Genomic DNA, 14068 nt, shown 5'->3' on the forward strand with positions numbered 1-14068 from the left:
ATTAGATTTATCCTTATTGACTCACATAAAAAAAAGTCTCTCAAATGCTTTTTTAAATGCTCAAAAGTCTCTCGATCCTGTTAATACCAAACCTGTGATATAACACGAGTCGTGATCGAGTTTTCCTTGATATAACAAAGAGATAAAACAGTCCATAGAGTGCATTAAGGTTAACAAAGTTAACTCGATTAGTTTTGCATGGGAAGGTTACAGGCAGGGTCTCCGATGTTTGAGAAATGCTTCAGAAAACTGAGTCGGGACGACAAACAAAACAAATACAAAACAAACGTGTAGCCAATGAGCAGAAAGGGGAGTGTCTTGTCAATATGGGCGGAGAGAGTGTTCAGTGCACATGTGTGACATTAGCAGGAAGCAGTTTTAACATTGACATGGAGGATAAAAACAAAGAAAGAAAGTGAAGAAAGGTTTACGATAAGGTAAGAAGTAGGACGTGTTAATATAGGATCAGCTTTCTAGCGCTGGAGAGAACTGAAGGAGCAGGAAGTTGGCCACATATTCACAGATTGGAGTTTCCCGAGTCAATAACTCCGGAGCTAAACGCTGTTACTACACAAATTATATACAAATCAAACACAAACTAATATATGCCTTTGTCCTTTACATGATTATGCTTGTGTGTCATTTTTGCTTGTTTGTTTATCTGCAATCGTATTGTTCTTCCCTTCAGCTATGATAAAGACACATTTCTTTCCATTAGTTGCCTGGGTTACATATGTATGTGTGGGGCGGAGCTATCAATACAGGGGTGGGACCCATTTGGGTTAGGGGCGTGTTTGTTTTGGTGATTTTATATGTCAACATTGGCTTTCAAACATTGGAGACCCCACCTTTAATAGTGAAAAATTATCTGGTGTACCTGTGAGAATTTAATCTCATCAATTTAATCTGTTGTGTCAGTACTTTTGAATACATTGTTATGAATATATACTTCATATATGTTGAATATATTGAATATAAAGTCGCTTTTCAATGTATAATCTTCTGGTCATTTAGGATTCGGACTTTTGTGTGCTATCTACTTAAAACAACTTGTTCTAGAATTGTGTTATTTCAATTTTGTTATATTGTATAGCATTGTTGATCCTATAGTGTTCGTCTACAGTATGTTTATTTTTTCTCAGCTTGAAAAACAACAATCCTGAACAGATTTTTTGGTTGACGGTATCCTAAGTCTGTAACCTACTGTACAGTAGTGAACAAGTGTTAATGTATTCATCGATAGAGATGTCAAAGCGATTTTGTACTTCACTCTTGATAAGAGCGTCTACCAAATGGTGGTAATGTAGATGTAAATATAGGTCTGTGCATGCACATATTTTACAGTAAAAATGACTATCAGAAGTAACCACAGGAAATACATAGATTTTCTGTATAGCAGTTATCCTACACAGGGATGTGGGGAACCAGCAGACCAGGAGTCTATTCCAGAGAACTCCAGGAAACAAGGCAGGACACCCTAGACAGAGTGCCAACACATTGCATGACACACATCCAATCAGCCTACAGCACATGTATTTGGACTTGGGAAGGAAACCTGAGTGCCCGAAGGTAGCCCATAAAGCACCAGAAGAAAATGGACAGTCCACAGACACAGGACAGAGGTACAAATCAAACGCATTAGCCCCGGAGGTGCATGTGTTAATCACTAAGGCAGGCAGTGCCCCCAGGTCAACATATCCTGCCTCAGTTAACATACTGATTCACTTACAGTATAGCCCGAAGAAAAACTCAGTGTGGAGATTGGTGAAAGTGTGGAAAGTGTTTATCCTGTGCAAATTGAGCAGAATTACTACACACATCCTTGGCAACAATGCTGAACAGATGCATGTCTGGAAATCTTATTCTATCTGATTGTGACTATGGAGAAGTGGTGGCTCAAGCAGTTAAGGCCCTGGGTTGTTGATTGCAGGCTTGAGGTTCAAGCCCCAGTACTGTCAAGCTGCCACTGTTGAGCGCTTAAGCAAGGCTCTCAACTCTTTTTACTCCAGGGGCACTGTATCATGGATGACCCTCTGCTTTACCAAGTTGGGATATGCAAAGAAAGAATTTCACTTTGCTGTAATGTATATGTGACAAATAAAGGCTTCTATATTGCTTTAGAAGTGAAATGGTGTTTAAGCAGCCTTAAGCTTAAACAAGTTCCATCTTGTCTGGTGTGCAATTAAGACTGGTTGTAATTAAGACATAACTGTACCTGAGGTCATGTCTACGCCCAGGTTCTTCTGCTGCTGGCTGCTGATGTGCGCCGTGACTTTTCCGTCTTTCAGAGTGAGCTCCAGCATGCCGTCAGCCAGCGCGCTGAACACCAGCAGGCCATTAGAGTTCCACGTGCGAAACTGGAAGCTCACAGACACCATGTTGTTCTCCGTTCTACCGGGCAGCTGCAGGAAACTCGTGGCGTTGAAGGAAACCGGGAAGGTGTGAGATTCCACACAGGAGAATGTCAAATTACGCTACAAGTGGAGCAGAAAATCAGGAAAGCATTATTACAGTATTATATTATTATATTTTATATATAAATAATAATATTATATTATATTATAGTAGACGCGCGGCTGAAATCGTTTTAATGAGCTCTATTTATATGAATGGCGAACCTTGTCCCTGTAAAAGAAAAAAATTCAGACATCAAAATCTAATCAAGCTTTATGGCCTAATTCCCAAACGTAGTGTTTCTTAATGCATATTTAACACTACAGCGATGCGTTCGAATTTATTCCGAGGACTAAACCTTCAGAATGAATAGTGAGCAAATCAATGTATGAAATGCCTCTATTATATGAGTTCACTGTGCTGTGGGATCTCTCATGCGGAACGTAGGTTTACAGATCGCTCTCTGAAATTGCAGCTTTAGCACACTTATAGTGTAGTGTAAAATAAATAAATAAATAAATAAATAAATAAATAAATAAATAAATAAATAAATAAATAAATAGCAAGAAGTCAAAACCTAGCACTTTCATTCATACCAGTGGTGCAACTTTTTTAAACGGCTATTTTTTTAACGGAACCTTAAATGCACTTCAGCCGCGTTTTTAAAGAGAGTTTAATCAATCTCGACATACCAAAATAAAAAAAAATAATTCGGCCGTTGTGAGGATATCATAAACACGGTGCCACCGCTAATGACTACATTCAACACCTTGGGTTTTGATGAATTTTTAATGCAATTTGCCAACTATGAATAATTAGTCCATAGACTTTGAAAGAAGTTTGTCAAAATGCCAGCAGAAAAAAAGAATAGGACTTTTCCCCCAACTATTCAACAAGCAAAAGTTTTGTTCATTAAAAAGTTGTAATGTGTGTTCTTTGCCAACATTTCAGGCATGTCTAATAGATTTGTCACAATCCACAGCCTAAAGCGATTCGGTCAAATTTAAGCCAAGCTCGTTTAAATCTTATATTTCAAATCTGGTTAGCATAATAACGCTACAGAAAGAATATGCACTATTTTATTCTGTATATGAGGCAAAAAAATATGGGTTTGTATTTTAAGTATGGGTTTTTGATTACCCAATCAATTTAGTTTTTATGCATCATGTAGATATATAAAACTATGCAGGTGAAGAGCTTCAGTTAATGTTCACACATGAAGTGTGATATGGTAACATGGGGGCTTTTTACACCTGGTCACTTCATGCGTTTTCTGTGATCTGATAGCTATCCGACGGTAAAAAGCCCAGGTCTAAATGCCCTCCGAAACGTTTTCAAGACGGATATAAATCCGATCGTTCGAACCCCTTCAGGAGGAGGTCTGGGACGCCTTACAGATGAAAGTGGACAGGTGTAAATGAATGTGGTTGTTCAAGCCACATACGTCAGCGCTATACTCCTCCCAAACGGAAGTACGTCACTCGCAGGTGATCCTTCACCCAGGCGTCTCGTCTCGTCGGGCCTTAAAACGCGCTGCTGCCTCCAGCAAAAATGCAGCAAACAGTAAATCCTGTTTTTTGTAGCATAACCGTAGTAACAAGTTTTTTCGTCTTCATTTTGATTGCGTTCTGAAAACCGCATACACCAAAGCGTGTTCCATTTCAATTACCCCGGAAATGAGGTAAAATATATTTGCATATTGGGCGGGAATAAAAAGATCGGATCGATATACGATTCGCCGAGACGCATTTATGTGGCCTGATGTAAACGGAACAGTTTTAACAAATCAGATCGCTATCGGATCAGAGAAAACACATGAAGTGACCAGGTGTAAAAAGGCCCTCTAATAGCAACTCTACAGCCGTGACAAGCAATAAAGCACCTTAGTATGCTGAATTGTGAAGAACATGGGCTACAGAAGAAGACCACAGAAGATATTGACTGGCACAAGTAGAACCTGATGTGGCCTTTTGCTGCTGTAAAAAAAATCATCTGTGTAAAGATTTAGCATTTTGAGTTGCTTTCTTGTGCAATACGGTTGAATAAAGGGTCATCATAGCCTTTGGTGTAGAGATGTTCCTAATAAGGCTGGCAGTGTGTTTAATAAGTGAGATTTGAACTTACAAAGCTGGACGTGTCTACTTTCTTCCTTCTAGCCAGGTTTGTAATGTTTTCACCATTATAGTTGATGCTCTCCATACAGCCTTTGAAATTTCTCCGGCCTACCGAGATGAGTTTTCCTGAGTACGGCATCCCTCCAAAACTTAACTGTAAAATGGAAATAACCCTTATTTATGAACTTGGATACAAAGAAATTTGTTCAAAAATCATTCACAAGTGTATTTACAGAAAAAAAAAGAATAAATTTGTTCAGTTTAATTATATGAGAGCTCTTGAGTTTGAGTTTAATGATATACTAATATAAATAAAAAGAAATCCACAATTTCAGACAAAAAAGTTCTAGATATTTAAATTACATACAAAAAGTAATTGCACTATATCAAAGAAGAAGGTGTTTTGTCAATCAGCTGTGTCTTGAATGTTCTTAAATTCTCTCTGATTAGCAATTATCAACCTATGCATGTGAGTATGTAGTAATGCTAAGAACTTGCAGACTTTTTTTTTGTTTAGTTTACAAACACATTTACACAATGGCGAAAGTTTGATTTTGACATTGGTGGGGACATAATTTATTTGTCATTGGTTGGGACATAATTTATTTGTCATTGGTGGGGACATAATTTATTTGTCATTGGTGGGGACATAATTTATTTGACATTGGTGGGGACATAATTTATTTGTCATTGGTGGGGACATAATTTATTTGACATTGGTGGGGACATAATTTATTTGACATTGGTGGGGACATAATTTATTTGACATTGGTGGGGACAATATTCCCCGTATTTTGTGCATAAAACTGTTAAAAAAAAAACTTTCTTCCTCACATACCGGTAACCTGCATAATCATGTTGCATATTGCTTCATACAACGGAATATAGCTGCAGCCGACCTCAACACATTAGCGAGAAAGACAAAGCCAATCAAACAGCGACGTGGGTTAGAGAGGCGGGACTCAAAAAAGGCAAAGGCCAATCATTTTAGAGAGTTGAGTTACAGAGGCGGGATTCATTGCAGGGGGTAAATCTGTTAACAGTTTGTGTTCCACAAGTTGCACTATTTTTTACAGAACGGCGTATAAAATATTTTCATCTTATTTAATGATTCCTGGATAAATGTTAAATGAAATAAGTAAAAAAACACAAGACACAGACGGATATCAGTGGTTATGTATAAATATATATAGGCTTGGTTGAATTATTGCTAGGGACAATTGAGTGTTCCCTGGATATCGGTAGGGACATGTCCCTACCGTCCCTACCCAAATCGATGCCCTTGCATTTACAGTCTGTAAAATGATTCCAACTGGAACGGCAATAATAATAATAATAATAATAATAATAATAATAATAATAATAATAATAATAATAAGAAGAAGAATAGGACGTGGCATTAAAGCCTTACCACATATACATTATAGCACAGTGGAATTCTTTTCTTCAAATATCCCAACTGAGGAGATTGGGGTCAGAGTGCAGGGGCAGCTATGATACAGAGCCCCTGGAGCAGAGAAGGTTGAGGGCTTTAATAATAATAATAATAATAATAATAATAAGAAGAAGAAGAAGAAGAAGAAGAAGAAGAAGAAGAAGAAGAAGAATGCTTATACTGTCTTAAATGTCCTGTTCACTTTAATCTTTAAATGATGCATACAGTTATAATGAAGTGATGCATCGTGTCGTGGATGTACTATTAGCCTCCTTCAATAAATTCCCAATGGATTCCCAAACTTTTTCAGTCATTCTCTTTAACTGGAAACCATTTAAGTATTAATTATTACATTCCACAAAAGGTTAGGTCTATTGATTTAATAATTCATTGCGATGAGACTCATTTGTGGCCTAAAAATATTATGGGATGGCTCTAAATATGATCTGGCAGCTTCATTATATTTCTTCAAGGCCATACCTTACTGAAAAATAACCATCATGTCACCTAAGCATTTTTTCACTCTATTATAGCAAGTGTCTAAGTTTGACATCTAAAGGCCACCGGTCAAACATCTCAGGCTGATTTTTGTATGCACATCCACAAGTGTGTCTTACCATTGATGTAATATGAATCGTTGTAGTGTCAGAGCTTTGCTCAGTAGATCACGTGGGCATCCGATCCATTGCTTGCGTATTTTATAGCCGGAAATCAATTTTCTATACGTCCCACTAGTCAGCATGTTAATGTGCATTAATGCTGTGTGAAACAATAATCCTGTCACGCATTCTTAACGTGGACTAATACCATGCTAAGAAGCGAAATACAATTTCCTGCAGCATCCCCTTTACAAAAACACTAAGGCGTGATGATTTGAACGTGCCTCTGATTATGATGCTGTGTCCTGGAGTGACACTGTAGCTTTTTGGCACGTCTGAGCCAATGAGTGTGAACTGAATTCCTATATCCTTAGTGGATTGAGAAATAATTGCTTTGGTACATAAGTGTTCAACCCACTTGAACTTTTCAACTTTTAATAGTTTTGAAACCTGTAACTAAAATGGATTTTACTGCGATTTTAAGCCAACAATCTTAAAAAAAATAGGAATATCGATGTTGACTGAGTATCACATGTTGCTGCAAAACCACCTTCCGCCTTGTGAAGCATGATGGTGGTAGCATCATGATGTGGGAATGCTGTTTATCAACAGAGGCTGGGAAACTGTCTTGACAGAAAGAAGGATGCAGCCAATTGCAGGGCAATCCTAGAAGAACATCTGTTCTAGATGAGAAAGAGACTAGAGACTAGGGAAGAGAGTAACCTGCCAACAGAACCACAACCTTAATCATGCTGCCAAAGCAATTCAAAACTAATAGCCTTAATGTTTTAGAATATGCCAGCTAAATCCCAGATCTCGCTACAGGTCCAGAATCTGGGGCAGGAATTGGAAATTGCAGTTCACCAATGTTATCCATCCAGTCTGAAAGAGTTTGAGCAATTTTGTCAAAACTATTTGGCAAAAATATCTGGATTCGGATGTGCAAAGCTGAATAGAGACACGTCCTAAAAGTCTTGCGGCTCAAACTGCGGCACACATTTTCTCGAATTATTTGCAATAAATAATAAACTGTAGTAATCCCTAGTTAGCGCTCCTTCAGCTGAAGCTTACAAGGTTTTACCGGTAATGTTTACACTATTTAAGCATTTCATTATCAGTTGTATACTGTGTATTCCTTTAAGGGGCAGTGGTAGCTCAACTGGTTAAGGCTCTGGGTTGTTTATCAGAGGATCGGGGTTCAAGGCCCAGCACAGCCAAGCTGCCACTGCTTGGCCCTTGAGCAAGGCCCTTAACCCTCCCTGCTTCAGGGGTGTTGTATCATAGCAGCCCCTGCACTCTGACCCCAACCTTCTCAGTTGGGGTATGTGAAGAAAAAGGAATTCCACTGTGCTGTAATGTATATGTGGCAATAATAAAGGCTTCTATGCCCTGTTCTATGTCCATGTGTAGATTGACACATGGACACAGTATATATATATATATATATATATATATATATATATATATATATATATATATATATATATATATACACACTATTATTTATTTATTTATTGATTTTTAAGTGAACATGTTCAGCATTCAATGACTTTGTCATGTCACACTCTACAGAGGTGGTTAATGGTTTATATGTAAGTAGAATTTGTAAGATTTCATTAGTTTTCTTGGGGCAACATGTTCATTTAAAAAGTTAACAAAAAAGTTTTAGTTTTTTTTTCATACAAATGTTTCTATCTTCAACTATTTGAAATTGTGTTGTCAACCCCATTTCCATTGGCCCCACATGCCCCAAGTGCTTGTTCATAAGCATCTACAATTTGAAGATGTTACCTTCTATCACTAAAATCGTGTATGAGGTTATCCGACAGAGGAAAATCAGAGGTCTCACACTGAAAGCCAATTGTGTCCTGACTCATGAAAAGTCATTAATCCTTGCCTCGTAATCGAGGTCGAGGTGATCAAACTCGCCGTTGGTGCGAAAGTGCTGCGTGTTCTGATCCAGGGTGAAGTTAACGTTTCTTCTGTGGCGCTCGATCACCACCGAGTGCCAGTGATGGTCATCCAGCAGGCTACCGCTGCTCACCGATGTGTGACCCAGGATGGAGCCATACTGGTTGCTGCCTGTGTTTCAGAATAACACAAAACAGTGTTCACAAATACACACACACACAGATGTGGATTAGGAAAACCTGGTATGAATAATACGATTTAAACTTTTGTGGCAAGATTAGAAGGGATGAGTAAAAACACACACCGAGGTTTATCTGGAGCACCAGTTTTCCTCTCCTCAGCTCCAGCGTGATGTAATCACCCTGCTGACCTTCGCCATGCAGGATCACCCCATCACTTTCGGCCGTCTTAAACTTCAGTGCTATCACGTCCTTCAGGATCTTCATCTTCTTCATCTTGAAACGGTAGGAGATCACACCCTGGCCGTCAAAGTTAATCACGTCGGCCCCTGAGAAATCAGGGTGAGAGAGAGAGAGAGAGAGAGAGAGAGAGAACGAGGCAGGAACGGCTGAAGGCATGAGTCGCTAAGACACCAAGTTAAAAAAGCAGTTCTTTAGGAAAAGAAAGAATATATACTGCATTAGAGTTTTGGGTGTGACAGTTATTCTATAAAGATTAGATTATAAATTTGTAATCTATTTTTTTTTATTTAAAGTAAAGAATTTGCTATTTATTGAAATTAAAACAAATATATGAAATTAAAAAATGTTAGATGTTAGAGTATATTTTGTCCATATTTACAATGAGCGGAAATAAGTATTCAGACACATTAGTCTTTGTTAGGTAAAATACACACACACACACACACACACACACACACACACACACACACACACACACACACACACACACACACACACACACTACATATACATTATTATATTAAAAAACATAAAAAAATAAAATACAACAAAAATATAAGCATAATATATAAGAAGAGAACTTTTTTTTGTATGTTTATGTTTTTTCAATATAATAATTATTTATAATATTTATGCACTTTATATACTAATATTCGGTACTTATTAATACTTAAAGAATCTCAGCATGTACAAAACAGCAGAAGGAAACACTGTGTTTCATTCCTGTCAATTAATTTATCTGTGTATTTAATCAAAATGTTTTAGAATCAGTTTGCAAAAAAAAGAAGAAGAAGAAGAAGAAGAAGAAGACGATTTGTTAGAGTGTCTGTGTGTGTTTGTGTGTGTGAGTGAACTCACAGTATGAGCAGCCATAGATCTCTATCCTCAGGCCTATTCGACCCTCTTCACTCCAATCCAGAGGGATAAAGCACAGAAACCTGGCCACGACGCTGTGCTGAAGATTGTGGCGTACCACACTCTCTGTGTTGGAGTTTGCTGTAAATGTCTGCAGATAAAGAGGCAAAAACATCTGTTTTATGACACTCATTTACATATAAATTGCTGATAGCGTTCTTATCCAAAAGCCAGACATGGTAATAGGCGGGGAAAGTTTTTCCGTCAGCCGTTGTTGATTTTATCGGTTATTACGGGGTTGATTCCTTCCTCCCACATCCTCCAGACATCAGTCTTGATAGCAAAGACAATGCTGAGTTTTATTTTTAATGAAGTGTTTTTGGGTTGTTGTTTTTTTTTTTTTTTGCAGTTAAGCTCAGATGTAATTAGTGGGTCAGAAGTGAAGCTACATTAGCGCTATCTAGATGCATTTAGCATTTGGTGTAATGATGCATCTTCACCTTTGTGAGAGGATGAAGAAAGATTGAGAAACATTCATTAACAGATGGGCCTTTGTTTTGACAGCGCGCCAGCTGTATCTTTCACAGGCCACACATTTCTTGTTTTTTTTTTCGTTTTTTTTGTTTCGTTCAATCCTGAAAGTGCCAACAAATCTCTCTAAGGCAATGCAGTGTGAATTAGTAGCCAAGAAACAAAGCCTTCAAGCCTTCAAATTAAATAAATAAATAAATAAATAAATAAATAAATAAATACTGCAGTTAGTAACAAAATATTTTTGTATGTAATTTTATTTCATTATTTATTTAAAAAAAAATGTTATCACTAAAGAAAAAATCCACTGATTTGTTTTCTTTGTTATAACACAATTTTGCTTTATATAATTTAAGCCAACCCTCAACACAATGCCACCGTGCTTCGGTATAAGATGGTATTCTGGTGGTGTTGAGTTTTTCTACCAAATTTTTGGCAATGAAAAGAACATTTTTCTACATTTTCCTGAATATCTGTGGACATTCATGACATGTCTTCCTGCGCATCAAAACAAACTTCCACGTCCTTCCAGTGAGCGATATATTGTCGAGAATCTCTTTCTTAAATTGTGAAATCTACAAAAGTCAGAACAGGCATCTCTTCTGCCTGGAGAAAAGAAAATAAAGTCCAGTATTTAGGACATTATTATCTTCTGACAGAGAAAGTTTGGCACCTTCCTCCACTTTTTATTCACTCAGGGTTTTTTCTTTCAGATTAAGACAGGACACTCTGTAAGACAGCGACAGAAGAAGATATAGAGAGATAATGAGAGAGGAGTCAGTGAGAGACGGAAGGGGGAGAGAAAGCTCGGCGGTGAATAGATGTGGAACTCCGATGTAGGAGGTGTACTATAGGCGCGATGTTCTGTATACAGTAGGTTAAGAAAAACAGCAAACAAAACCAAAAATAAATAAATAACAGCTTGAAAGCATGGCACATTTTCTACTATTTTTTACTGCACTATCAACTCTGATGATCTCCAACACAAAGACACATACTGAAGCGAAGGAATGAAAATGAATAGTGAAAATACGAACACGTTTAAATGTGGTCATTAAAGGAAACCTACTGTAACGTCATTGATTTTGTCTTTCAGAAATGTATCAGATAAAAAAAAAACAGTGTTAAAGTGTTTATACCTCAGAGAGCGTAAATGAAATACGTCACACGTTGTAGGAGTCGTTTTAAACATGGGACAAAGACGATATTAGCGTTAACATTGCAATGGCGAGTTTGTTAAATATATGCAGGTGGAAAACGCCTTTGGATATAATATCATCCGTAAGCGGATGGATGTATTTCTTTTTATTTATTTATTTTTGTTGCAAAGATGTCTAATGTTTTGAGGTATAGGTGATAGTGAGACGAATAATTCCATCTAATTGACACCTTTTCTGTTAGAATTCTGTTCTTTTTAAGCACCGTGGTTGCTTATTATGAGGAGTGAAAAGAACTACTATAAATTGCTTCATTTGTTATCGGCAAATTATGGAAAACACTTTGAGAAACTGCAAGTCTCCAGTGAACACGGTAATGAGGTTGGAGAGGTATCTGATACCCGCTGATGGCTCATGTGATAGCTTATCTAATATCGGATCGACTTCTGATCAATTTTACACGAATACATCACTACTGAAAGGACATGAACAGAAATGAGAGAGAGAGAGAGAGAGAGAGAGAGAGAGAGAGAGAGAGAGAGAGAGAGAATGAATTTTATATATAGTTACACTAAAAAGACTACAGCCTATGAACAGATAATTTGAGATTGGAGCGTCTTCACTTTCAAGCACTCCAAAAGCTAATTTACCCCAATTACAGCATAATGCTAATAATGAGCTATGAATATAAAAGACCATGTAAATACTGAAGATTATTCATCAGTCTTTCACTGGCACATTGTATACACAGAATTGAATATTAGACACCACTGCAGGAACCTATGTACTTCTGCAGTGCTTTGTTGTGTTATCGTGAAAGGGACCGTAATGAGCAGAAGGCTTTTACAGACCAACTGTTGCTTTATTGTAGCCAGCTAGATCTGTGATGAACCTCAGTGACTCTCAGCTTTAGTAAAAAAAATAATATTATGAAACCTGTCTAATGGGTGAATGTGGGACACGAGAATCACAGTCAGTGTCCAAAGCAGGAGTCGAAAAACAAAGATAAACAACATTTAACTCTTTTAAAGTAAGCACAAGATAAACAAATCAGTGACTAACATAGAACAGGTAAACACAATAGGACAACAAATTGAAAGGACAACGGCAGAGATGGAACCAAAAGAGTAGCAAAGACACCTGGCAATGTGAACAAATGCAGGTTTCTACTGAACTGTGATGGGGGACCAATATGACAAAATATCATGACCTGAAGATATGTTTATCACAGAAATTTATTCATTCATTCCTTTTCTACCGCTTATCCGAACTACCTCGGGTCACGGGGAGCCTGTGCCTATCTCAGGCGTCATCGGGCATCAAGGCAGGATACACCCTGGACGGAGTGCCAACCCATCGCAGGGCACACACACACACTCATTCACTATCACAGAAATTATGTATCACAATATATTTATATAGTAACAAATATAATTTTCAAATAAATTGTTAAAAAGAGAAACAAGAGAACATTAATCAGAGTCATTATATAATAATAATAATAATAATAATAATAATAATAATAATAATAATAATAATAATATTTTTTATTTTATTTACTTTCATTTTATTTACTTTTATTTTATTATCATATAATAAAAATCAATTAAATTCAAATAATTTTGGAATATTTGGAATATAATTTAAATATTTTGGAAAAATGGAAATATTGCAAAAAGTACCAAAAGGTTAACAATATACAAAGATTTATACAAAGCTTCAAGATTAATATAAGATTAATAATGTATTTGTCCCCAATGATCAAGTCTGTGGTGACTGAAGCGACTGTGATGAGGAAAAACATACTTAGATGGAAGAAAAAGAAACCTTGAGAGGAACCAGACTCAAAAGGGAACCTCATCCTCATTTGGGTGACACTGGAGGGTGTGATTATAAATGAAAAATAATCTTGGAACAAATAAATAATCTTTTTACGTAAAATAAAATGAAATTACAGAAGGATAGAAAGCACAAAATGGGTTGGTGTGAACCTTGAGATAGATACGACAGACATCAAATGTCTTACATCCTCAACTTTGACACCTGATGTTACCTCCAAGCACAAATGAAAAGGTAACAGAGCCAACTCGAGCTCCATTTTTCATCCGCCATAGCGACACTGACACTGTGGAATTATGTCGGCGGCCAACACGCATTGTGTTCAACAGCGTGTAATTCATAGGCGCTGTTCATCACAGCAGTAAAGCACAAAATAAAACTCAGAATGAATGATGACAGTTTGTCATTTTTGTGATAAATGGAATAAAACTGGGATGGTGTACAAACAGGCACATAGTCTTGAAGATCATACAAAATGGCACTCTTGATAACAAGAATGGTTAAGGCAAACAAATCTGCACATACAAAACTCTATGAAACCAAAATATAATATGGATTATATACTAGACTCTGAATAGTGACATGTGAAGATCTAATGCTCTATTAGCCCTCCTATTTTTTCTCTAATTACTTATCATTTTTCAGACCCATCTGTCTATCAGTAATAATTGTGTTCTGAAATTTCTTAACTCTTTTTACCAGAAGGCAAAAAATTGGAATCAGCACCTGTTTTTATTGTGTCCATGTTCAACACTGAATATTTGGAGGTTTAGGTCTAAGCATGGAGGTTTAGTGGTTAGCATGTTTGCCT

General features: G+C 37.0%; 1 protein-coding gene across 2 annotated transcripts in view; it reads right to left on the minus strand.

Moving 5' to 3' along the window:
- The window catches only part of LOC113660693 (contactin-associated protein-like 2), a 138816-nt gene that overhangs the window by 72707 nt on the left and 52041 nt on the right, over positions 1-14068 (minus strand). For both annotated transcript variants that reach the window (XM_047808900.1, XM_047808901.1), the window contains exons 4-8: positions 9734-9881; positions 8758-8961; positions 8440-8624; positions 4519-4662; positions 2216-2474 (exon numbers count right to left, since the gene is read on the minus strand). In XM_047808900.1, the coding sequence (XP_047664856.1) occupies positions 2216-2474; positions 4519-4662; positions 8440-8624; positions 8758-8961; positions 9734-9881 (940 nt within the window). The remainder of the gene's footprint in view (positions 1-2215; positions 2475-4518; positions 4663-8439; positions 8625-8757; positions 8962-9733; positions 9882-14068) is intronic.

This window comes from Tachysurus fulvidraco, chromosome 25, assembly GCF_022655615.1.
Source record: "Tachysurus fulvidraco isolate hzauxx_2018 chromosome 25, HZAU_PFXX_2.0, whole genome shotgun sequence".
Taxonomy (NCBI): domain Eukaryota; kingdom Metazoa; phylum Chordata; class Actinopteri; order Siluriformes; family Bagridae; genus Tachysurus; species Tachysurus fulvidraco.